General features: G+C 36.0%; 1 protein-coding gene across 5 annotated transcripts in view; it reads left to right on the top strand.

Moving 5' to 3' along the window:
• The window catches only part of HDAC9 (histone deacetylase 9), a gene marked incomplete at its 3' end in the record, with an annotated part of 511,771 nt that overhangs the window by 308,257 nt on the left and 176,033 nt on the right, over positions 1 to 27,481 (top strand). For all 5 annotated transcript variants that reach the window (XM_080701494.1, XM_080701502.1, XM_080701500.1 and 2 more), the window contains one exon: positions 466 to 573. In XM_080701494.1, the coding sequence (XP_080557620.1) occupies positions 466 to 573 (108 nt within the window). The remainder of the gene's footprint in view (positions 1 to 465; positions 574 to 27,481) is intronic.

The raw sequence follows: 27,481 nt of genomic DNA, 5'->3' as shown, positions 1-27,481 counted from the left end.
GTCTTTGGCTCCCCGTAAACCTGTAGTCAGAAAGGTATTTCCATTTTCCCCCTCTAGCACTTGCAAATCCGATTTTTATGTATATCTAAGTGCTCTTAGATTTTACCCTATCTACTACTGGGGCCTGGTTTCTAGCAGGCCTGTAACTAAGCCAGATCCAGCCTATGTAATGCTGTTTGTAATGAGAAATCTAAACAGGGACTGGCAGTGAGGCATGGCAGGAATGTGTTTCCATTGGAGAAGTCTGTGTAGAGAAAAAGTATAAGCAAAGCCATGTCCAGAAGGCCTTCTCAGCTGGCCAAGACGGAAGACTAATGTTATTGTACATAGGCAGTTGCCCGCCAGCCCTCCTCACAGATTTGCTTTCTGTCTCTCCCCCTCCCCTCCCCCTCCTCCCTTCATCCCTTCCTTCTCTTTCGTTTTCATCTTCCCCCTGTCTTCGGACTCTGCTGACTGTTTGCTCAGGTGGACAGTGACACCGTTTGGAATGAACTGCACTCGTCCGGAGCCGCACGCATGGCTGTTGGCTGTGTCATCGAGCTGGCTTCCAAAGTGGCCTCGGGAGAGCTGAAGGTGAGGTCTGGGTTGCATTAAGTGTGGGAAATCCAGAAAAGAAGCTGAAACAGAGATGTTGTTGTTTGGGGATTGTGGGGAGTGTGGTGTGGTAATAAAAGGAAGGAGGTGGAAGGGAAAGGGCAGGGGGATGGCCACAAAGGTGTGATAATAACTGCGCTGTAGGTAGGTCGTAGCTGATCCTGCTCATGGGGCCTTCCTCTTCTGGAGAATGTTCTGTGGTCAGGGCACACCGATATGTTTATAAGAGCATAAAAATGGTGAGTGAAGTTATGGTCCAGGTTAAAAATACCCTTAGTGTATACATATCTGTCATGCCATCCTGGGATTCTCTTTTGAAGTGATTTAAAAATATGATTGCTGAGTCCTATGTATACGCTCAGAATACCACCCAGAGAGAGGAGGGGGAGAAAGGTAAATACCAGACGGAAAGGATTGGGAGGAAGAAGGAAATTGTTGATTAGAAGGGTAATGATCCAGAGTATGTTTTTCCATGAAAGAACTTCAAAAATGAGCTATGCTTTATTGTTCTTTTCTTTTTTATGGTCTCTTCTTTTCTACTTCATATGAAAAGAACAATGTCCAAACCCCAACGTTTCTCAGTCTAAACAATTTATAAAAGCCAGAGACCTGACAGACGTTGACATTTTATTTGGTATTTTAACAGTGCTATTTAAAGGTATGCCATGTGTGTCCTGAATGCAGTTACCCCAATAAACTTTGTTGGTGCTAACACGGCTTTTTAATGCACTAGTTCACACACTTCATAATGCAATCTGGATGGTGATTGATCTGGTATTTTTAGCAATTCCGGGACTTAAGGGAGATATATTATGACCAACCACATATGCACTGTGATTTTTTGTTAATCTCAGATAAAACCTAATTGGGATTATTTTCCTTTATGTCTTATGAATTTTTATTTAATTATACTTGATTACACCTGAATTTTTATTCAATTATCCCTTCTGCTGCTGATTTAAAATATAGGGTTGAAATGCACATTTCATGATTCATCTGTCTCACCAGTCCAGTTCTTCAGAAATAAATTTTTGATGAGATGATCTGCATTTAAAAAATATATGTGTCTATTTAAGTTTGACATGATAAATGTCAAGATAACAATGGTTATCTCAGGGGCTCTAGGGGGGTCATTAATGTGGTACATAGTACTCTGGTCTTGCCTTTAGTGATGAGAAAATAAAAAGTAGAGGGGAATCAGCTTTATGGATAAGTTTTAGCTGTGTCCCGGTAGCACTTTACAAATAATTCTTTATGTTTGTATAATGTCATATACTATAAACTGGCATTTTAAAAGAAGAATATTTGAGGACCTTATTTTCAGAAGAATTCAAATGGCAGAAGACACCCAGTATATAACATGAAAATATCTAAGATCAATGCTGGCACCATTCCACCTGATACAAAGGGAATTATGATAGTATTCACAATTTTAATTGTTTTAAGTTTATAAAAGTTTAAACCATAATTCAGAAACCTTCTCAAATATATTACCCACAGAATATTTACATACGTCAAAATCATCGTTACAATTGGCTTCATTGTGTACAGAATTGAAAAATTTATGTATGAAGAGAACTGAACAAAGAAATTAACTTCATTTTTATCAAGTAACCATTTAAAATGGCCAGTTACAAACAAAATGTCAAAAAATTTAGCATGGACATGCTGACCACCAGCTGTACCAACAATGGCTATTTAGATAGAGAACAAAATTTCAGATAAATGGTTTTTTAGTTAAGGAATCAGTAAGCATGGTTTCAAAAAACAAAAAGAAAAAAGTAGAGAAAAAGAGTCAATTTAAGAGCCAAGGAATCAGGAATTGTGGTCCAAGCTCTGCCACTTAAATACTGTAGAATTTGTGACAGATCATGTGACTTCTCTGGAATTTACTTTTCTGTTCTACAATATCAGGTACAAGTGATAATGCTGAAAACCATTCATGGCACTGACACTAGCTATTTGCAAATGAAAAGTGGATCAGAGTTTCAGTTATGCACACCGCGAGCATACCAAATAGTAGATATTCCAAAATTAAGTCCATCTTTGGTGAACATTCCAGATTTTCAAATTGGCTTATTTTTTCTGATCGTCAAGATCAAAGTAAAAACCTGAGACAGAGAAGATCATAACAGAAGCCCTGTGGGAAAGGGAGAAATCACAGATGATTAGGAGACACAATGGAGCACACACATAACTAAGGTAGAGAGCCATGTTCGGGGATGCCAAGTCAATCAAGAAAAATTACTCAAGGTCTGCGTGTCCCAGATACCAATGCTGAAAGGCTAATATACCTCCTGCCAGGTGCACTATTGCACATGGCTTGTGAGTTCACTGTTTTTTCTGATCTAAGAAGGAAATAGGGAACCTGATTTGACGATGCTGGTAAGTAATCCACTGTTAAGAAGCATGAAAAGAAAATAGAAGCATTTTGTTTTATATTTTCGACATCTACATTCTGTTCTCCTATGTTCTCCTCCCTTTTCCCAGTAAATCAATACATTGATGAAAACATATTGACATTATAGCACTGTTCCTTTTGTGATTGTACCATTTTTAATAAAAAATAAGTAAGAGCCTTAATTCAAGTAGGGTGGGTCTGGCTAGAGTGCTAAACTGAGAGATGATTTATCTATAAATCATCTATATAGAGAGATCACTGAGCTCACAGAGGATGGAGACAGTGGAGATTTAAAATGTCACCCCAAAAGGAAAACTGTGAAAGACACAATGTGACTGCCTAAAACTTTTGCTTGTAGCTAAACTTGACCATGACCACTCTCCTCATGTCTGACGAGTTCTGTTCTTTTCTTTACCGAGTGGTATGATAAGCCAAAAGAATTAGAAGAATGAAGCAGGCAGAGTGTTGATGTTGACACTTAAGTAGCAACAAACTACAGCAGTTCATTTTTGACACAGAATGGAAATGCTAAGTGGAGTTCAGTGAAAATTATGGGAACTTTCAAGCTTGATAGGTTTTTCACAAGATACTAACACACACACATGGTAATTCCTTAAATCTATAGATGAAAAGAACTGTCTATTTTTCAGATTCTGGCATTAAAGGACACGTCGTTATTCCATTTACCTATTCTGAAAGTGCTAAAACTTTTGGCATATTGGAAGACACTACCACAAAGTAATGTTTTGTTTTATAGAACAATTTAGGAAGAATATACAGAAGTATATCTAAAAGATGAGCACTTTTCAACTAAAAAATAGAAAGCAGTTTAATACTTATTCTGATTTGCTATAAAAATTCACTGTGATGGTATTTTGAAAATATTATAGGCCTCATAAATAAGTTAAGCTGCTTTATTTTTTCTATATATTTTGGTCAAACAAAACAATCCCTTCCAACCTCACCCTCACCAAATGCACAAAAAAGTCACTTAGTTATCTGAGTAACAAATAGATTCCTTTAATATTCAAGTGGATATTGCAATGTCATGTTGCTAATATTATCTGCTTTTCACTTAATAGTACCTACTCTAGGTTGGGCAGTTTATATTTAGTCTTCCATAATTCTCACAATGTCCCCTTAAAGTAAACACCATCCATAGGAACTGGCTAAAAGATATCAAGTAACCTTTTAAGATTCTGCATATAGGGTAATAAATAACATGGTCTATAAATCTAACAATCTTCTATTTTCTTTCAACCACTGTATTAAAAGTTTCTTGGTTAAGCATCATAAACATGTGTAAGGAAAACTAACTTAAAACTAATCTGTTTTAAATGCTCTATATTCTTTTTTAATACATATATATGTATACACACACACACACACACACACAAAAGATATTACTTCTTAAATCACAAAACATTATAATAAAATAAATACCCATGAGCTCTTCATCCAATCCAAGAATAGAAATTTGCTCACATTATTAATATTCTTTTGGTATCTATTTGTACCTTTCTGAACCAGGGATAGCCATTCATCAACCATATTTTTAAAATATCATTCCTTCCTTTTTCTTTAAAAGTTTTTCTTTAAGGTTTTTCTAACCTTTATAAAATTAAAATCCCATTGAATATATTATTTTTCAGCTTTCTTTTTCTCCTTAAAATTATGAAGATTTACCCATATGGATATATACCTATGATTCATTTATTTTCGTTATTATTATATTCCCCTGGATATCAGAATTTGTTTATTTGTTCTTCTGCTAGACATTCCTGTTGTCTCCAGCAATTTGCTCTTTGAACAATGCTTTATGAGCACTTTTGAAGAGCATGCCTGCTCTTTCACTGTGGCATGATGGATAGTGAATCAACCTGCTTCCAGGCTAGCCACACAATAAATTTTAGTAGGTAATGCCAAATGGAATTTTAAACTAATTTTGCCCCAGTGACATCAGAAAAATGTCAGTTTAAACCTTCGAAATATTTTTCCTCTATGAAGACAATGACAAAATTGACAATATTTGTCAGGATGCAGTTTTTTTAAAAAAAAAAACTTTGTTAATTAATAAAAGGTTTGCAACAACTCAGTAAGCAGGTTTCACAAAACAGACTAACTGGATCTTTATAAGAACAGTGAGCTTTGTGGTGCTTTAAGTCACTCTGTTCCCTTGTCTTCTTTCCAGTACCACAGAAGCCTTAACAAATAACAGCCTGTGTTCTCAGTAAAAACCAGTCACTTGGCAGGCACCAGAGGGGACATAATGGGATTGGAGCTTCTTTAAAGCCTTGTTCCCAGAGAATTGTCATTATTTGGTCTGTCCAGTACTTCCCTGCAAGACCCATCTGCAAGACTATTTGTCCTCATGTTGGGTTCACCCAGTGTAAAAGCCTTTTCCCCAGAAGCACTTGTTGAAAAAAATTAAAGGTAACTGATAAACTTTGTCAGAGGTGGAAGATAATGAGGTGTGTGTGGAGGAATAATGCACAACTGAAAGCTTTAAGGGAAAAACTTAAGAATGGTATGGGCATAAGACGTATGAAAAGTCCTCTCTGATTTCTAAGAATCTGGAAGTTCACATGCCTAGTACAGCCTTGGGCATACTCAGGAAATACTGGAGAAATCCCTCATCTCTTAACTATTAACAGACAAAGATGAGCAGAGAATCTCGAAAACAGCAGGAGAGAAGCAACTCGTTGCCTACATGGGCCCTTAATAAGATTAACAGCAGACATTTTATCAGAAACCATGGAGGTCAGAAAGCTATGGGTTGAGATATACAACATGCTAAAAGCAAAAAAGACCAGCACCAAGGAATTCTATATCCAATAAAACTCTTTCAAAAATAAAGATGAATTTGAGATGGGGATGTAGCCCAGTGGTAGAGTACTTGCCTAGAGTGTACAGATCCCTGGTAAAATACGAAAGTGAATTTAAGATATTCCTAGAAATGCAGATACTGACAGAATTAATTGCTAACTAACCATACTTAAATGCTTTTGCATTACCTTTAGAAAATCCTTTGGATTACAATTAAAGGATACTAGAAAATAACTTGAATTTACAAGAAAAGATAAAGAGCGCCGATCAAAGGAAATTCACAGATCAATATACATTGTAATATAAGTGCATATTTGGTTGTAATTATTTTTCTTTCTTTGATTTAAATGATGATGCATAAAGCAATCATCATAAATCTGTGTTTAGGGGTACCCATTGTGTAAAGATGTAATTTGTATGAGAATAGCAGAACAAAAGAGGGTACATTTAAAACTAGGATATCTAGCTGGGCGCGGTGGCGCACGCTTGTAATCCCCGCGCTTGGAAGGCGGAGACAGGAGGATCGCGGAGGTTCGAAGCCAGCCACTCTGGCTTAAGAGACCCTGTTTCCAAAAATAAAAAAAGTATAAAATAGGTCTGGGAGTGTAGCCCGGAGGTAGAAAGGCTTCCAGGAATCCCAGTACCACCAAAAAACAAACAAAAAAACCCTAGGATATCTGAAGTTGATTGTTTAACTATAAATTGTAGCAATCACTAAGAAAATAACTTTAAAAATGACAAGGAAACTAAAATGGTTCAGTAAAAAAAAAATACTATTTTTAATAATGCAGTGGTGATGAGACAGAGAAACAAAAACAAAATGACAATATGTAGCAAATTCCAAATTAATGTGCTAATTGTAACTTCCACTAGCAGCACAGAAGGACTCCCAATGCTCTTCATTTGGGTCTATATTTTGCCTTTTGGGTTTTTAAATATTTGTAAATCTTGTGGATATAAAAGCCAACTGAAAATCATTTTAATTTATATTTCCCAGGCTATTGATGAAAATGAGCATTACTTTTTCATTCATGTTTCTAATTTCTAATTTAAAATGCTTTTTATGTCTTTTACGCATTTTTATCTTTTAATTAGTGGTTATACAATAATTGTTTTTCTTTGTCATTGGTGATTGAACACAGGGACATCATACCTCCGAGTCGCACCTCCAGCCCTTTTTAGTTTTTGTTTTTGAGACAGTTCCTCTGAGACAGGGTTCTTGAGGGTTTCTGTGATAGGTTTTGAGACAAGTTGTTTTAAGACTAGATTCCTGAAAGTCTCACAACATTTCTGAGGTTATCCTTGAACGTGTGATCCTTGTGTCTGTCCCCCAAGTATTGGGATTACAGGTATGCACCACTATGCCCAACTTAGAAAACTCTTAAATATTCTGAATACTGTTTCTCTGTCACATTTAAGAATAATAAATGTCTACTCAGGTTGGGGGTATGTAATACACACACACACACATGCACACATGCGCACACACATGAACACACACATACATATACATGTATATTCAAATTCTTTTTTTTTTTTTTTTTTGGTGGTACAGGGGATGGAACCCTTCTACCCCTGGGCTACACTTCCAGACCTATTTTATATATTTATTTGGAAACAGGATCTCTTAAGCCAGCAAGGCTGGCTTTGAAACTGCGTGATCCTCCTGTCTCCACCTTCCGAGCTTGGGGATTGCAAGCGTGCGCCACCACACCCGGCTCAAATTCATTTTTTAAATTCATTTTTGGCTGGATATACAACTCTTGTGCACTGGTCTTTTTTTCTGGCCTCCATGATTTCTAGTGAAATGTCATATATTCTTGGAATATATGCTTTTAAAATATCATTTATTCCAGCCAGGCTGATGGTACACACTTGTAATCCCAGCATTTGGGAGGCTGAGACAGGAGGATCACAGTTCGCGGCCAGCCTCAGCTACTTAGTGAAGCCCTTTGCAACTCAGCAAGACCCTGTTTCAAAATAAAGAATAAAAAATAGGACTGGGTGTGTAACTAGAAGGTAGAATGCCCCTGGATTTTATCCCCAGTACCGCAAACAAACAAACAAAAAAATCATATAATCCAAGAGGATACTTTGATTTTTCATTGTTACTCTGTTTTGTGTCTTAGTTAAAATTTCACTTTTCAATGTTTAGGTCATAAAAATATTCTTTTGATTTTTTTGACATTATAACTTTTATAGTTAAGTCAAATTTTATAGGAATTAAATTTTTGTTTATGCAACTAGATAGGGACACAATTTCTTCTTTTCATCCTATACCTTTTTTCTTCTTCCTAATATGAATTACCATTTATCTCAGCACCGTTTTATTAAAATGCTTTCATTTTCCCTACTCATCTTTTACAGTATATCGTCACTTTAGCCAGTTTCCCTATGAGATCGGGTCTGTTTCTGGGATACCTGTTTTACTCCATTGACCTACAAGTCTATGTCTGAGCTGGTATCACATACTACTTAATACCTCAATTTTATGAAGGCTTGTCTCTCTGAAAAAAATGCACTTTTCTGCTTTCTTCTTACTCACTCGATCTTAATTTTGTCTTTACTCTTAAATCCCTAGTTTAGATTCAACTTATTTTGCATGTAACATTCCATGGATTTTTTGCATTGAACTTATAGAAGCTGGAGACTAGTTAACAACTTTAGAATATTAATTTTTTTCTGAGCATGTTTATATTTACATTTATTTAGATTTCTTAGTCTCTTAAAAAGTTTTATAATTTCTCCAAAGATATTATATATATATATATATATGTATATATATATATATGTATATATATATATATATACATATATATATATGCAATGTCCTTGAAAAATATTTAAATGGCATCTTTTTATTTTATTTTATTTTATATACTTATTTTGTGATACTGAGGGTTTAATCCAGAATTATTCTACATATGAGCTAAACCTCTGGCCCCATTTTGGCTTTTTATTTTGAGACAAATTCTCACTAAGTTGCTGAGGTCCTTGCTAAGTTACGGAGGCTAGCCAAGAATCTGCAATCCTCCTGACAGTTTCCCAACTGAAATAACAGGTATGTACCATGATGCCTAACTGTATCTTTTTAAAAATTATATTATAGCTGGGTGTGGTGTTGCATACCTGTTATCTCAGCACTTGAAAAGCTGAGAATGGAGGATCACAGGTTTGAAGCAACTTTGTGAAGTCCTCTACAACCTAGTAAGATTCTGTTCCAAAATAAAAATAAAACAGAATAGGGCTAGCAGTATAACTCAGAAGTAGAGACCCCCTGGGTTCAATTTCTAGTACTACAAATAAGTAAGTAAGTAAGTAAATAAATAAATAAAATATTTTTGTTCTGATGTATAAAAGTGTTATTTTTTGTTAGTAGTGTGGCCAGTATTATTGCAAAACAAGCCTACTAACTTTAATAATTAATCTATAAATCATTTAAAATTTTCTATGTATACCTAAGATAATTTGTAAATAGATCATTTTGTTTATTTTGCTTAATAATTATATCACTTAAAATCTTATATTGCCTTATTAGACAGGCAGAATTCTCTGGTATAATGCTGAAAACAACTAGTAATAGAATTCTTATGGCTTTCTAGATCCTCTGTTTCATGGCTTAATATTATGCTTACTAAAGGCTATTGAAAATGGTTTTTAATTGACGTGGTGGTGCATGCTTATAACCCCAGTGTTTGGGAGGCTGAGGCAGGAGGATCACAGTTTGTGGACAGCCTCGGCTACTTATGAGGCCCTTTGCAACTCAGTGAGACCCTGTTTGAAAATACCAAATAAAAAGTTAGGGCCGGGGGTGTAGCTCAAAGGTAGACTGCCCCTGGGTTCCATCGTAGTACTGCAAAAAGAGAGAAAGAAAGAAAGAAAGAAAGAAAGAAAGAAAGAAAGAAAGAAAGAAAGAAAGAAAGAAAGAAAGGAAGGAAGGAAGGAAGAAAAGAAAGAAGGAAAGAAAATGTTTTCTCTTGTGTGATGGAAATTACCTAATACTTCTATCTTTCTAAGAAATTTTTTCTCATTATGAATGGATTCTGCATTGTATAAAATGTTTTATTTTATAGCTATTGGGATTATCACAAGTTCTATATTTATTAATATGATGAACCTTGCTGTTAATTGATATTGATTAGTTATTCAATATTTGTCAATGTCCTAATATTAAATTTTATATTTTCAATATAAACCTATCTTGTTTGTGATATATCATAATTTTATATATTTCTGTATTTGACTTGCTAAAATTTTGATTAAGATTTTTGCATATATGTTCACTACTGAAGTTAGTCTGCTCATTTTTGAAGCTACATAAAATGATTTGGGATTATCTCTATCTCTTTCTACTTTGGAATGATAACTTTGATTGGGCAGCTTTTTCCTTCAGCTTTTGGTAGAACCTCACTCTAAATGCATTAGACCCTTGCTATATTGGAAGATTTTTTAACTACTGATTACATTTCTTTCATGATTATAAAAACGATTTGAAATTTATATTTATATTCATCTTTTAGTTAGTTTAGAAAAGTTGTATTTTTCTCAATGTTGGCACGTTGGAGCCAAGTTTTTAAAATTTCATGAATGTGCCCATAGTATCCTATTTTAGTACTTCAATGATTGCAGGAGCTTTAGCAATGCTTTAATTTTATTCTCATATTACTTTTCCTTCTTCTCTTGATCACATCTGTCAGAGGTTGAGAATTCTCATGGAACAAACTTTTGGTCTTTACAACTATATTTTATTAATTTCTTCTATTTTTATTTTGTTTTTATTTGAAAGAGAGCTTCTTGAATATTTATTTTGGCAATTTCTAAATTACCATTTCATTTTTCAATCTTTAATGTTTTCCAATATATATATATATATATATATTTCAGGTATAAATTTTCCTTTTACTACTATAAATTACATTGCTATGTATTTTATATGAAGAACTTTCAATATAATTTATTTAGAAATATATTACTTTTATTACCTCTTTCTGTCCAATTAGAGTATTAAAAGTGTTTTTAAATTTCCAAACACAAGCCGGGTGTGGTGGTGCACACTTGTAATCTCAGCACTTGGGAGGCTGAGACTGGAGATTACATAGGTTCAAAACCAGCCTCAGCTACTTAGTGAGGCTCTCAGCAATTTAGTGAGACCCTGTTTCCAAATAAAGTATAAAATAGGTCTGGGAGTATTGGCCCGAAGTAGAAAAGCCCCTGGATTTCACCCCCAATACCACAAAAAAATTTTTCTCCAAACATACAGGTATTTTAGTCACGGTTGTTACTGATTCAACTTAAACATAAGGTAGACATAGATTTTGGTCTGTATCATTCTAATTTTTAAAAATCTGTAAAACCTATTTTATTCCCTAATGCTCTTGTTTCTTGTAAACTGTTCTTTTATGAACTTAAATTAAATTTCTATCCACATATTCTGGCTCTAACGTCATATAGTGTCAACTAACAGAATCTTATTATTTTGTTCAAGTGGTCTGTATTTTTCACACAATCTTTGCAGGTTTCTCACCTGCTTGAAAATATTATGTTAATGCTTCCAAATATCATGGCAGACATATTTTCTTATAGTTTTGGTGTTAGAAATTTTGAAACTGTCATCAGTCAGAAAAATTATTAGATTCTTTTAAGACTTTTTGATATTTAACAATTATCGCCCGGCATGGTGGTACACACTTGTAATCCCCGCGCTTAGGAGGTGGAGACAGGAGGATCTTGCAGGTTCGAAGCCAGCCAGACTCTGTTTCCAAATAAAAATATTTAAAAAGTAGGTCTGTGAGTGTAGCCCAGACGTAGAAGGATTTCCAGGAAACCCAGTGCCACAAAAAAAAAAAAAATTAACAATTATCTTGGGTAAATCTTGTTCTCAAAATTAGTATGATATTAGCATGTAAATTATTAGTATGTAAATGCTTTTATGTATATGCTTTTTTCTTTTAAAGTATTTATGGGGTGTATAAATTACCATTCCTTTACCTCCAAATTTTCTTTTGATGTATTTGTGCTCTCTCTCTCTCTCTCTCTCTCTCTCTCTCTCGTTGCAGTACTAGGCATGGAACCCAGGAGCATTCTAATTAATTAAATTAATTAAATGCATCATTAGCAATACCAAAATTTAAAGTATGGTTAATGCAGGCTGGTCATGGTAGCACAGGCCTGTAATCTCAGTACTTGGGAGACTGAGACAGGCTACTTAGTGAGATCCTGCTTAAAAAAAAAAAAAAAAAAATACACCTCAGAGGTAGAATGTCTCTGGATTCAGTCATTAGTAAATAACACACACACACACATACACACATATTATATATATTGCAATATATTTTGTAATGTTTCATGGGTATCACACTGACCTTGCTTATTTCAATGGTTAGCTATTTGTTTGTGAAACAAATATGTATTGGACATCTTATCTTCTTCTAGAAATTATTATAAATAGTGAATATACTGTGGTGACCCAAATGGAAAAATTAGGTACCTTCACCCAAATCAATGATAAAATGATATCTTGTGGAAGTGCATGTGAAATATGATCTATGGCATTTTTTAAAGGCATGAAAGAAAGCTAGAAGACTGAACGATTGGTTTATCTCTGTTAGCATAGCATCTCAGAGCTTTACCAATAGAAAGACATTGGTGCTGAATGAAGTAAGGTAAGAGTGATATAGAGATATGGAAAAAAAATATTCCATACAGGAAGAAAATCAAATACAGAATCTCTCTTGTAGAGTGGAACAAATCGATTTTGACATGTTTAACAAAGTGAGCAATCTGCAGAGGGTCTGGGAGGAGATGATGTTAGATAGTGAAGGGCCAGATAAGGGTTGTGTGCACATTACACACGCTATACACTATGCATGCAACATGTATATAACATTAAAACCTCAACTTGTTTATCTTAGCTTAGAAAAATATGCCGGGTGTGGCACACGCTTGTAAGCCCCACACTTGGGAGGCGGAGACAGGATTGAGCAGGTTCGAAGCCAGCTGTGCTGGCTTAACAGACCCTGTTTCCAAAAATAAAAAAGCATAAAATAGGTCTGGGAGTGTAGCCCGGAAGTAGAAGGGCTTCCAGGAACCCAAGTACCACCAAAAAAATAAAGAAAGAGAGAGAGAGAGAGAGAGAGAGAGAGAGAGAGAGAGAGAGAGAGAGAGAGAGAGAGAAGGAAGGAAAGAAAGAAAGAAAGAAAGAAAGAAAGAAAGAAAGAAAGAAAGAAAGAAAGAAAGAGAGAATGATAATGCTGTGTTAAGTACTGATTAGGGATAATGAACCACCAGTTTGTCCTTTCTTAAAATTTAGTATTGTTGTTTGCCCTAAATGATTAAAAGAAACAAAGTACAAAATGGAGTTTTATACTTGTGCTTATTCCAGTTTTACCCAAAATTCAAGGTAGATTTTTATTAACATTCTTACAGTATATAACTCAAAGCAGTTTTGTAGACCACTGAGATTTTTCAGAATTAGACAATGATATTTCTTTTCTAATTAAGCTATATTGTACATAGCAGATTTCAATGATATAATATCATTTGAAAGATGTCTATATGCTGGGCGTGGTGGCGCACGCTTGTAATCCCCGCGCTTGGGAGGAGGAGACAGGAGGATCGCGCAGGTTCGAAGCCAGCCGCACTGGCGTAAGAGACCCTGTTTCAAAAATATAAAATAGGAGGTCTGGGAGTGTAGCCCAGAGGTAGAAGGGCTTCCAGGAACCCCAGTACCACCAAAAATAAAAAAAAAGAAAAATGTCTATACATGGCTACCACCACAACTTATAAAATATTTTAATCTCCCCAGAAAGCTTCCTTCTAATGATTACTTTAATTGCATTCTATAAATGTTGGTATTACTGTGTTTTCATTTTCATTATGTTCAAAATACTTTCTAATTTTTTTATTTCTTCTTTGATATATTAGTTTTTAGAAGGCTATTATTTAGTATTTATTTATTGTTTTCAGATAACTTTCTATAATTAGTGTGTAATTTAATTCCTTTGGGGTTAGAAAACATTGTTGGTGGCTTTAATCCTTTCACAATTATTGAGGTTTATAATGGTATAATTATCTTAATTATCTCCCATTTTTATTATTTTCTCATCAATTATACTTTTATACATGTATAGATCCTCACATTTAATTATCACTATTTTTCTTAAATAGTTGAAAATTTTTAAACAAGTTAGTTGTCTGTGTATTTGTGTTGAGGGGTTCAAGAGAGAGAGAGGAAAAGAGTAAGAAAGGGTCTGCAGAGAATACACATATAACATACCTTTCATATTAGGCCACATATTGAGCCTCCCTGGTGCTCTGTATCCATTTGGGCACTTCCAGGCTTCCATCTGGATTCATTTCCTTTAAATCCAAAGAATTTCCTGTCACATTCCTTGTTCTACTGTTCTATTGGCCATAAATTCTCTTGTTTATAAGAAAAGTTTTTTCTTTAAATGATATTATCATTTGATATAGAATTCTATGTTGACAATATTTTCACTTTAAGTATATCTTTCCAATGTTATCTTTTTTTCCTTTATGATGATGAGAAATCAGCTGTCATTCTTATTGATCTACTTAATGATTTAATTTTTTCTGGCTGTCTTTAAAATTATCTTCCCTTTTCACAAGTTTTTTGATTAGGTGTGATTTTCTTGGTATTTATTCTGCCAGAAGTTTATCAAGCTTCCTGTGTTGGTGGCTTGCTCTTTTTGAAAAAATTTGGAGAACTATCACCTAATATTTCTTCAAACACCTTTTCCCTCATTCTCTATATCTATCCTCTGTTTCTCAGTGGTTTAGTCATCTTTTTCATCACTCTGACCAAAATACCTGGCAACCACAACTTAGAGGTGAAAAAGTTTCTTTGGCTCACAGTTTAAGAGGATCAGTCCATGGCTGACCAGCTTCAAGGCAGCAAATTGTATTGGCAGGGCACATGTCATAGAAAAGCTGCTTTCATCTCACAGTGGTGGGATGCAGATAGGGAGTGAGGAAATACCTAGTTTGCTGTTAATCCTCTTCCAATGATGTTTTACTTCACACATACTACTATTAAGGGCTAAGACTCCTGGTTGGTCTTTATAGTTTCCATTTTTTATTGAAATTTTTCTTCTCTTCACATTATATCTATCTTATCCCATAGTTTCTTTAACATGCCTCTCATAATTATTGTAAAGTTCTCTTCTCTGGTAATACCGAGTCACTCAGATTCTGTTTGTATCATTGTATTTTCCACTCATTCATTAGTCTCATCATTTTTGGCCTCTCTGTGTGTCATGCGATATTTGATTGTATTCTAGGTGTTGCATTAAGATAAACAGTAAAGGCCAGAGAGAAACTTTGTTTATTTGGAGCTTAATTCTTTTAAAAACCTGTGTCCAAACTTCTTCAATGATGTTTAAAAATCATTCCTTTTGGTTACTTGTTCTTACTTTGACAGAACTAAAGGTTTTGCATATCCTTCTTCCTTCTAATCAGGTGATATTCAAAACAAATTTATATTTGATAAAATGCTGAAGTTCTTTCCTTTAGCAAATTTTCTCTCAGTCATAAATGACAAATATGGGTGGTTAAAATGTAAGCATACCGAACTATGTCTCTGCTTTATTCTTCAACTAAATAAAGTAGAAATACATTACTAATATACTATCCCCACATCTACTGTTGAATGGCTATCTAAACATCTGAGAAAGGGAGAAGCTTGTCAGTTTCCTATTTAATCTTATAAAAAACTCTCCTGCTCTCAACCTTATTGTACCGACTGCATCAGTTGTCTGGAAAACCAATTAAGTTAATTTCTCTGCTGATTTACACTGCCAAAAAAGTAAAACAAACATTTAACAGATCTTGGGCAAAGTAAAAGGTAAATTGTTTATTACTCAGATTTTTTGTTCAGAACCTGCCCATGGTATTTCCTTGATACTAATTTTCCTTTAGATTTTTAGCCTACTCGTCTGCTTTCCTGAAGACTAATGTTTCAATTTTTAGTTTGTATTTTTAAGAGTCTACTCCATGTTTATTGGATATGCCTTTTTCCGGCTCCTTCATCTGATTCTTGGCTTTGAACTGTGCATATTTTGTTGCTTCTTTGTGGTTTAACTCATACTGACTAAAATTTCTCGTGCTACAGAAGATTCTGTTTACCTTCTAAATCTTGCTGAGCTTTTCTCATTCACTGACACCGACTTTACACTTTTAGTCAAAGTATTGGTGATATTTTAAAAATTACTCAACTTAGAAAAAATAATTCTTGAAATAAATTCTAGTCTCAAACTTAGCATGTACTTATAAGATTTTCTGGTGCTTTATTTTTCCTCTTCACTACTTAGTAATGTAGAACAAATAAATAGTACAAAATGAAAAATATGTTCCAGGTAACTTATGTTTGTTTTTGTCTTTGAAAGTATTAAATTTGATACCTGCTGGCTTGTGTATATTGCAGACGTTCCCTCATTTTTTTGTTTCAATATCTGCAAAAGACATTGTTTTGCATTTTTTAATATCACAGTCCAAATTGTACATCAAGTGAACATAAATATTTTACACCTCTGTAATTTTATTTGGCAGTAAATTTAATATACACATTTACACATTCACACATACACACATACTCATACACAAAACTGCTACAGAATGAAGTCTGGTCAATTCATTTGGTGTGCTTTTTGAATGATGCTATTGTGCATATAATGATACATATTTTCTTTGGTTAAAATTTTTATCTACTTGCTTAGTTTTAACTGAATTGATCAAGTTTACTTATTCTTACCTATTCTTATGGGATATGGTCATGGGCAATTAGAATTTAATGCAAGATGCTCTGGTAAGAAAGAAAGCAAAAAGAAATATTGAAATGTTATCTTTAAGTCATCAAAAGCTTGGTATCAGACAAATGAAACTGTTATGTGAGATTAACATTTTTAATTTTGGATAAATTGCTATAATACTAGATGTCAACCACTAAGCCAAGCATGGGAAGGAGGGATGGGGAGGGAATGGGGTGGGGATCGGGTGGGGGCTGACTGGGCGATGTGTGCATGTATGTCTACAAAAGTTTGTATCCCACTATGATGTATGAATACAATGCACCATTAAAATAAAATAAAAAAAAAATAAGAATGAGGCAGCCAAAATTATAATCATTTACCCCAATGACATATTTAAACATTTTTTGAAGTTTCATAAAAGAAACTGAAAATGTTTACATATACTAAATGATATAAAATATCAGAACTACTGTTGTTTAGATATAAATCTATTGTAAGATATAACATACATCTGTTGATATAATGCTTTTTCCCATGGAATAATCTCTGCTCAGGTCTTGGTCATTACTAGTATTTTGTGCTAGAGAGGCTATAATCATCTTTCTTAAAAGTTGATTTCTGGTTACTAAGAAAAAAATCAAAACCTCTTTTGCCCTTATTTCTTCTTTCTGGCTTTGTTCCTAATGAGCCATTATTTACATGATGAAAAATATTTGAATTTTTGGTCAGTGTCATCCAAAACGCATTCATGTTTCAAGCATTTCAGCCAACTGAATTGTTGGGCTTTGTGTCAAATGGAACTATGGATTGATAAGCTAACCAAATTACTTTCTGTGGGATATTATTGCCTTACTATGATCCACATCCTGATGACTTCCTTCCCTGCAACAAAGCCTTCTTCATAGAGAAACTATTGTTACTATTTCCATAAGAGGCTCAACTTAAATCACATGTAATATAAGCAGCATCAGATGTCTTGTCTCATTTCTGCCAGAAGCCTGCTTTTTCATGAACGCATTTAGTCCTATCTGTGGCCATGGCTTTACCAGGCATAAGGTCCCAGGCATTATGGACTGCAGATGCCAGGCTTCCTAAAGCCTGTTTCCCAGTGCTGTCATCCAGCTCCTTCCTTCTGGAGTGTTCAGGGAGCAAGGCTGTCAGCTGTGCATAGTGTTTGGAGTCCACCATTCAGTTAACTTGCTAATGCTGGGCTCCTGTTTTCCAGCTCCCTAGAGCTTACTCAGGAACAAAATGGTATTCCCATATGTCCTTTATTGTTTTCTTGGCAAATCTCCCTACTTTCCTTATACTCCCAGATTCTAGTATGATTGAGACAATCTTTCTTTGTGAAACTTTCTTCACTTAGATGCTACAGATTAAAAGCATTAATTCTAAGGAAAACTTGTCTTTTTAAAAGGCCCTTTTTAAGGCAGAAGTTAATTGGCATTACAGACTATGCTAATATATTTCAAAATATTATGCATATTGGTGAACTGCAGTTAAAGATGACCCAAAGACTGTGATCCAGATTCATTAATTTGAATGTGGAATTTTACAAATGGCTCAGATATTATTAGGAAATTCCTGCTTGCTGACTAGTCATCTTTTCTTTTTCATAAATACTTCTATGTTAGGGAAAACCAACTATCCAAAAACCTCAATAGACAGGATGTATTTCTGTCTTGTTCTGAATACAGTTTAATTTCATTTTAAGAAATTAAATACTGGAAAAGAAATATTCTACTTTCACATTATTGTTTTGCTAATATAAATCTTGTGGAACTGTTTTTATCACAGAAATTAGTATAGCTAAAGAACTTGGAATAAGCTAAGAATGCGCAGTTACTGCTGAATAGAGACTTTAAAGGGGAACTAGCATAAGGCATGTTGAATAAGCAAAGAGCCTTATCATATTCATAATGGCCAAAGTGAGATTGTTAGTTATTTAATAGTACATTGACAACATGGCTATGCCTGAACTATTACTGAAAAGTAATATCTGAGCCAATTGTTGCATAGACTCTTACAAGGTACACAGACGTAAGAAAATATGAGACAGGAGGTGAAAATATCTATTTTTTGTTTTTTAAATAAAATTTTATTGGTGACTTATAGTCATACATCTCAATGGGATAAAAACTTGTGGAGATATACATGCATACATCACCCAATCAGCCCCTACCCAATCTCTAACCCCTTCCTTCTGCCTCCCTCCTACCCATGCTTGGCTTCCTGATTGACTTTGATATGTTTAAGTACATCATGTGCTTTAAAGAGTTCCCCTTATCCTCCCTCTTATCCCCTCAGATCACCTTAATTGCTCCTCTATAGGGTCCCTTCTTCATCTAGAGTTCCTCCTTTACCCATTTCTCCCTAATATTTTGCACTTTAAGAAAAGCATCTGATTTCTTATTTTTTGTGATATTTCACTGCAAATGACATAATTTTGTTCTCCCTTATGGCTGGGTAAAATTCCATTGTGTACATATCCCATAGTTTTGAAATCCACTTATTCGTTGAAGAACATCTTGGCTGATTCCACAGTTTGGCAATGATGAACTGTGCAGCTATGAACATGGTTGTTCATGCATTAGTTTGCTATTTTGGTTTTCATTCTTTTGGGTAGATACCCAGAAGTGGTATTGCTGGATCATATGGTAAGTTAATTTTCCTTCTTCTGAGGATCTTCTATACTGTTCTCCAAAGTGGTTGCACAAACTTGCATTACCACCAACAATGTATTAGAGCTTCTCTTTCTCTACACTTATTCCCACTTACTGAAAACCTGAAAGCCAGAAGGTGAGCAACTGACAGGATGATCCACTCACAACCAATATTTTTTTAGAGGCCACTTTGATCTGGAAATCTGCTGAGAGATTAGGTGAGGAAGGGGCAGCTTCTATTGCTTCCTGGCCACACAGTTGAAACCTGCTGTCTCTTTGCTGTGAAGCAGGCCCCAGTTCCAAGCCTGCCATGCCATAGGCTCTGGGCCCAGCCTCGCTGGCTCCAGACCCAGCCTCACCGCGTACCAGGCTCCAAGCCATTGGCTCAAGACCCAGCCTCACCGTGGGGCTGGCTCTGTTCCTGGCCCACTAGCTCCAGACCCAGCCTTCCCGCAGGGCAGGCTCTGGTTCCTGTCACTGTGGGCATAACATTTACAAAGGTTCCCATTTTTCCCTCTCTACATATATATTAGTAGAAGAAAACAGCACATGTCATTTGCAGATGCTGAGAGCCCAGTTCCCTAGCAGTAATGGATTTTATCTCCCCACTGAAAGCGGAGGCTCACAGCTTCACCATGGAGAGCAGGATCCGCTGCTCCAAGCACACCCTGACTCCCAGAGCAGCGCAGAAGAGCGCAGTGGCCATGAGCTGAGGTCTCCCGAGACACCCAGTGCAGCGAATAAGCCCAGCAACATGGGCGGGGCTCCCTCACACTTGCCCTGGACATTTTTCTTACATAGTATGTTGTCCAGAATTCCTGCACACGTACAGCAAGAGCAGTCTACTTTTGGGGAGATATTTTCAAAAATTCAAGGTGAATTGGATTGGATCTGTCTGCCTCTCGAATACCGGCTGCCGCCGCTACTGCCATCTTGATCGGTCTCTGCAAAACTTTTTCTTATATAGTATGTTATTCAGAGTTCCTGAGCTTGTGGGGCAGGAACAGTCTACTTTTGGAGAAATTTCTTCAAAAATTCAAGGTGGATTTGGTTGGATCTGTCTACCTCTCCTGAATACTGGCTGCCACCTTCTTGATCTCTCCTAGAGTATGTTGTTGTTAAGTATTCCTGTGCATATCTGGCAGGAGCTGTCTGCTTTCTGATCTCTTCTGGGATATTCCTCCAAAATCACTTTTCTTAGAGTGGTGGGCGCCGCACTGCAGTCTTGCCTCTAGTTCCATCATTTTCCACTCTCTCTCCTATATTTCAGATAGGAAATCATGACTGGGAATGTTTTTGTGTGTTGTCCCAATCAGCTAGTAAATCAAAATCTGTTGTCCAGGGTTTCTCGGGGGGATGAATATCCTATTTGGCCGCTGCTAACCATCACCAGTTGGCCGTGGTCGCCACTGTTAAAAGAAAACAGTATGTGTCTTTTGCAGGAGTTGGGGTCCAAGTACTTATTAGCAATATGTTTTATCTCCCCACCAAGAACGGAGGCCCACAGTTTCACCACGGAGAGCAGGTTCTGCTGCTCTGAGTGCACCCAGCCCCAGCTCTTCGCAGAGGAGCGTGGCAGCCAGGAGCACCCTTTGTTCCCGGCATGTGTGGCACCGGATGACCGACTATGCGGGTCTCCATCTGACGCGCCCTGAACATTTTTCTTACATAGTATGTTGTCCAGAGTTCCTGAGCATGTGGGGCAGGTGTAGTCTACTTTCAAGAAGGTTTCCTCAAAAGTTCAGGGTGGATTAGAATGAATCTACCTGCCTCTCCCTGATAACTGGCCACTGCCGCCACTGCCATCTTGGCCCTCCTCCCGAGCATTTTTCTTACATAGTATGTTGTCCAGAATTCCCGAGCATGTGGGACAGGAGCAGTCTTTCTGGGGGAGATTTCTCCAACAGTTCAAGGTGGGTTGGATTGGTTTTATCTACCTTTCTCGAATATTGGCTGCCACTGTCGCCGCTGTCTCTGCATCCTGGTCCGTCTCTTCTCTCTTATATTTTAGTCAGGAAGTCATGGCTATAAATGTCTCTATAAATGGTCCCAATCAGATATTAAACCAAAATCTGATGTCCAGAGTTTCTCAGAGCAATACCTGTCCTATTTGGCCACTGCCAGCTCTTGTTGCTATACCGCGGCCGCTGCCATTTTCCCTCAGCTCCAAAAATATCTATTTATTACTGCTTCTGTGTTGTTCTCTGATTATCTGAATCCTCAAATTCATTATCAGAGAATAAGAAGATAATGTTCATATAACTTTCATGTATGATCTTACCCTAAAATTTAATATCCAGTTATATCAACAAGAACACTGTGTTTAATTTTCATTGAACACTTCAGTATCTCAAGGTAAAAGAATGAAATCTTATACAACTATAATCAGGATAACCATCACAATTTTGATTGGAGAAGTAGAGTTGAATCAAGTTCAAATGACCTGCTCCAGGTGTTCCACAAGGCACTAGAGAATTATGATTGACTTTTTGGCCTTATTCAACCTTAGCCAAATAAAATGGGAAATCCTTATAAATGAAGTGCTTAGATTGGACATATTTGAATTCTGTCAACAACAAATATGATTACCCACCAACTCCTTAACTTCAAACATCTAAAAATCTGAGTAAGACCCAAAAGACAACACTATTTCTTAAGCATTAATTTTTTAAGATAAACTTTTATTATAATAGGAAAATTCATAATCTTCTTTTCAATTCAGTCTCTCAAAAACATTGTCATTACCATGCTGCTAACTTCTTGACATCTGTGCAACCTAATGTAAAAAAAGAAATTTATTTCTATAAATAATTTATAAAAATTATCCAGGTGTGGTGGCACATGCTTGTAATCCCAGTACTTGGGAGACTGAGACAGGAGGATCACTTATTCAAGGCCAGCCTCAGCTGTATAGTGAGGCCCTCCACAACTTAGTGAGACTCTACTTCAAAATAAAAAATAGAGCTGAGGATGTAGCTTGGAGGCAGAATGCCCTAGCATTCAATCCCCAGTATAGAAATACTACTACTACTACTACTACCCATAATAACTATTATTATTATAACAATCACAATAACAATAATTTATAAAAACTGTTTTAAACCAAATTATGCATGATTTATTTTATATTGTTTTTGTTCTGTTACCAGGTGAAAGACTTGTACATTTGGCAAGTATATGTCTTTTTAATTGAGAAAGAGCCAATCAAATTGGGAGAAGAAAAGTTGTGCAGCCCTAGCATAATTACATAAATGTCAGGTTCCAGCTGCTTTCAGCATTTCTTTTAAAATGATCTCTGCACAGAAATATTTGAAAGTTATAATTATCATTGAGTGTCAAAGTAGGTTAAAATATTCTCAACCATTTTTCTTAAAAACAAACTTAACCTATATCTAATCTCGGTGAGGAAAGTTTCTTAAAGTCACTTTCACAATTGATAGTGCATCAATATGAATCTTTTAGCATGGCCAAGACTTTGGCTTCCTTTGAAATATTTCAACCACATAAACCATTGCATATATTTATTGCATATAAATTTCCAATTCAGCAAATGCATTGGAACTAATAATTCAACCATCACATCTTTCTTTGAAAATACATGCTGTAGAATCTTTCCATGCTGTGCTTGGTTTTAATACACATTATTTCACTGAGCATTGATACTTTAATACATTTAGAAATACCTTAATAGTGATACTTAAGACTGAAAGGGAATTACTGAACTATAAATTATCTATTCACTAAAAGAGAAAATTTGGAAACAAAATTCTAATCATCTGGTCTGATATGCTCAATTAGTCTTTGGCTAGTAGGCAGATATGTTATACAGAAAACATTTTACTCCACAGAGTGGATTTATCTGGCATTCTTTTTCTTTCTTTTTTTTTTTCTTTTGGTGGTACTGGGGTTCCTGGAAGCCCTTCTACCTCCGGGCTACACTCCCAGACCTATTTTATACTGTTTTTTTTTTTTTTTTGAAACAGGGTCTCTTAAGCCAGTGCGGCTGGCTTCAAACCTGCGTGATCCTCCTGTCTCCGTCCCCCAATTGCAGGAATTGCAAGCGTGTGCCACCACGCCCAGCTATCTGGTATTCTTAAAAGTTTCTAAAATAAAATTAATTTTTAAAAATTAAATAAAAATATAGCATGATCATCTACTTATAGCAAACAACCATCTCATCTTGTGTCTGTTTCTAAAGGTTATATATATTTTCTATTCTCTGTACTGGAGTTATATGTGAGAATAAATCAAAATTAGTAAGTCACTAATGAGACTTATGGCATGACAAGTGGTGTTAGTTTAAGATCTAGTTCATTGTTCTGTATTCCTTAAAGTCTGTATATTTGCTTTTCTGTTTTAAAATATAAATTTATTAGCTTATTCTAGTACATAATGTGTTCGTATTATACCAGCGTCACCAGTGAGGATTAGGCTTTTATTTTTCATGATGTTGAAATATACATCACTCTGTTTAGGTTGGAATTAGTAGTGGTTCTTACCATCCAATGACTACCTTTGGTTCAGAGTTATAAGAGAAGTAGACTATCCATTTCCTCTGTCTATGGTACCCCATACAATGATATAATAATCAGATTATTTTCCACATCCTGAATTATCTGTACTCATCATTACTATAGTGATAGGCTCAGTTTATGCAGAGTCCAAAAATAAATTTTTTAAATGGCTTCGGTAATTTGCTTACCACCTCATCCTTATCCTCTGCAACTTAGTGAGGTCTTGTTTCAAAATAAGAAATTAAAAAAAAACATAGGGCTGGAGTATAGCTCAGAGATAGAATGATCTTGGGTTCCATCCCAGTTCTGCAAAAAACAAAAACAAACAAACAACACCCAGGTATTTTCGCTCTGATGACAATAACCCAATACAAGAAAAATAATGTCAAAGAGGAAAAGCTGTAAGTCAGCTGTGCTTGAACAGGTGGGACGGCAGCATAAAGGGCACAGGTGGATTAGGTCAGTTCATTGTTCTTAACTAGATCAGGAACCGGTGAGAGTAAGTGGGAAGCTTTTGTAGTTGGAGGTGTAGAAATTTTATTTTAATTGTTTTTGTTTTCTAAGTAAAATAAAAAGCAACTTTTCAGTAAAAATGAAGGGGTGAGCGAACAGGATCTATTGGAAAATAAAAAGGAGGAAGAAATAGTCATTTGAAAGACTTGGAACATTGATTAATCAAGGAATGGAGAGCAACTTGGGGCTCATCATGAATATTTGAAGGAAGACCAGTGATGTGGCTTTTACATATGCTTAGGTGCAGAAGTAGAGCAGGTATGAGTTGTATCTTATCAGAACTTTAATTTACCAGGTATGTACATAGAGGGAGAAAGGGACAAGGTGACTGAAAGGAGTTAATGAGTGAATGTTTATGCCTCGCCAAAATCCATACGTTGAATATTGAGTTCTCTATGTGACTGTGTCTACAGACTGTGTGTGGACATGTAGCCTGTAATGAGTTATAGGAGGTGGTAAGGGTCTTAATCTTATGGAGCTCATGCCCTTATATGAAGTGGAAAGACATCAGGGTCTTCTTCCTCTCTCTACTCATTAAAAAGACCATGTGAGGACTTCAGTGAGAAGGTGGCTGTCTACCAGGCAAAGCTCCTCACCAGACACCATACCCTGCCAGACCTGGACCTGGAACTTCCAGCCTCAGAAATGTGACAAATGAAGTTCTGAATCTCTGGCATGTGAACCATTAAGCCTGTAGCATTTTATTGTGGTAGCTTGAGTGTACTAATAGACCAAGGGGCTGTGTTGGGTGAGAAAGAACAAATTCACAGAGAAGAAAGAAAGTGAACCTAATGATGGATCTGAAGTCCAGCCCAGATAAGGAGGAAATCGAATTTGGTGGTGGGGTGAACTGTGGATAGCAACAACTAAATAAGGAGAGTGGGCAGGCAGTCCCAGTGCAGATGAGGCTCTACCTGGGAAGGTAAGACAGCAGGAGAGTAGGACACTTGAAGCCAAAATTATGACTGTGGTTTTGTTATTAGTGACGGCAGAGTCTAGGCATATGACTGTAAGCAAAGAGAAGACAAATGCATTGAAGGTAAGAATTCAGAGAAGTGAGAAGTTATTATATTGAATGGATTTTCTTTGTGGATATTGAAATCATGAATAATAGCTGAGCATAGTGGTGCATGTTTGTAATCCCAGGACATGGGAGGCTGAGACAAGAGGATCTTAGATTCAAAACCAGCCTCGTCAATGTAGAGAGGCTCTTAGAAACCTAGTGAAATTCTGTTTTCAAATAAGGAAATAAAATTGGGTTGGGGGGTTAGCTTGAAGGTAGAATTCCTTTAGGTTCAACCCCCAGTACCAAAAATCCCCACTAATAATAATTACTAGAGGAATGACCAAAAGAAAGGCAAACATTTAAAAGGCCAACTATTCAATGAATGAGTACAAATACAAATGCATAAATTTAAGTAATATTTTCAAACAAAATATATATAAATTGGTCATGAAATAAAATGAAGTGGAGGGAGATTATGGAGAAAGAGCTCTTTAAGAAAGCTGATTTTTCTGGGTGTGGTGGTGCACGCTTATAATCCCAATACTTGGTAGGCTGAGACTGGAGGATATCAGTTTGAAGCCAGCCTCAGCAATTTAGAGAGATCCATAGAAACTTAGCAAGTCCCTGTTTCCAAATAAAATAAAATAAAATAGTTCTGAGAATTCTCCTGGGTTCAATTCCCAGTAACACACACACACACACACACACACACACACACACACACACACAGCTAAATGAAGATATTTAGTAGGTGGATTCATGGGTTAGTCTGGTGCTCAGAGGAGAGTTTATCCTGGAATTAGAAATCCATGAAGTATCTTCTGATGGGTAGTGACTGAATTCATACCAGTGGTAGCATTGCCCATGAAGTAAAGAAAGAGAAGGCAAATATGTGGCATTGAGGAACACCAGTATTTAATGAGCAGGAGACTGATTAGGAGGTAGAAAGAGAGATTAGAAAGTTGGGACAGTATGAGGTCAAGAAGCCACAAGAATATTCTTTTAACAAGAAAAATGTGGTCAATAATGTTGAAAGCTAGTGAAGGTTGTATCCATCAACATTCCTGCAGCTATAATGTAAAGATTGACCATGTAACTTAGAGGAAAGAAGATTTATCTTCTTACAGTTCAGTTCATGTGATGATGGGACCCTAGATCTCAGGGCATGGAGGCGGGAGGTGAAGGGAAAGCACATGGGCTGTGTTCACATCATGAAGGCCTTTCATGAAGCAAGAGAGAGCAGAGGGAGGAGGACCTTATATATAATCCCCAAGGCTGTACCCTTGTGACCGCCTCCACCAGCCACATCCCACCAGCCCACCAGGTACCAACCAGGTAAGTCCATTACAATGGCATCATTTGCTTCTGGGATTACAACACTTCATGACTCAAGAACATCAGCTCCAAACATTAATAAATAATCTCCATTAATAAATGGGACAGTATATATAAACTATATCAAAGGGACAGTAGTTTGAAAGATTAAAAATCAATCCAATAGGCTTCAGTGACATCAAGGCCCAGTGATCCTTGTAAGAGTTTCTTTAGTGATATAGTTGGAAGAGGTTAGAGCTGGTTGATTGAAGCAGAAGTTAGGAAAAGGAGAACACAGAAAGCAGGCTCTTAAGATGAGAAGAAAAGAAGGAAATGAAGTAAGATAGGTAGAGATATTGCTGGGATTTAAAATGTGGATATCTATGTACACACACACACAAAAAAAACTATATATACACTATACACATCTTCAAAAATATACATCTTCAAGCCGGGCATGGTGGCGCACACTTGTAATCCCAGGATTCGGGTGGCTGAGACTGGAGGATCACAGTTTGTGGACAGCCTCAGGTACTTAGTGAGACTCTCGGCAACTTAGTGAGACCCTGTTTAAAATAAAGAATAAAAAATAGGGCAAGGGATGTAGCTCGGAGTTCAAATGCCTCTGGGTTCTATCCCTAGGCGCGTGCGTGCACATACACACACACACACACACACACACACACACACACACAATATATATATATATATATATATATATATATATATATATACACAAAATTGGGAGGAAAATTTTAATATGAATTTAATGTGCTACTGAGAAAAGTTTAATAAATGATAGTAGGAGAGTAGTAGAGGATGGAATTGAGACTACAGGTAGTAAGACAGATTTTAGGAGTAACACTTCCTTTACTGTAACAGAC

Source organism: Muscardinus avellanarius (genome assembly GCF_963383645.1).
Source record: "Muscardinus avellanarius genome assembly, chromosome: 9".
Lineage (NCBI taxonomy): Eukaryota > Metazoa > Chordata > Mammalia > Rodentia > Gliridae > Muscardinus > Muscardinus avellanarius.
The sequence above is the reverse complement of the archived record's forward strand: the minus strand, read 5'-3'. Positions and strand labels throughout refer to the sequence as shown.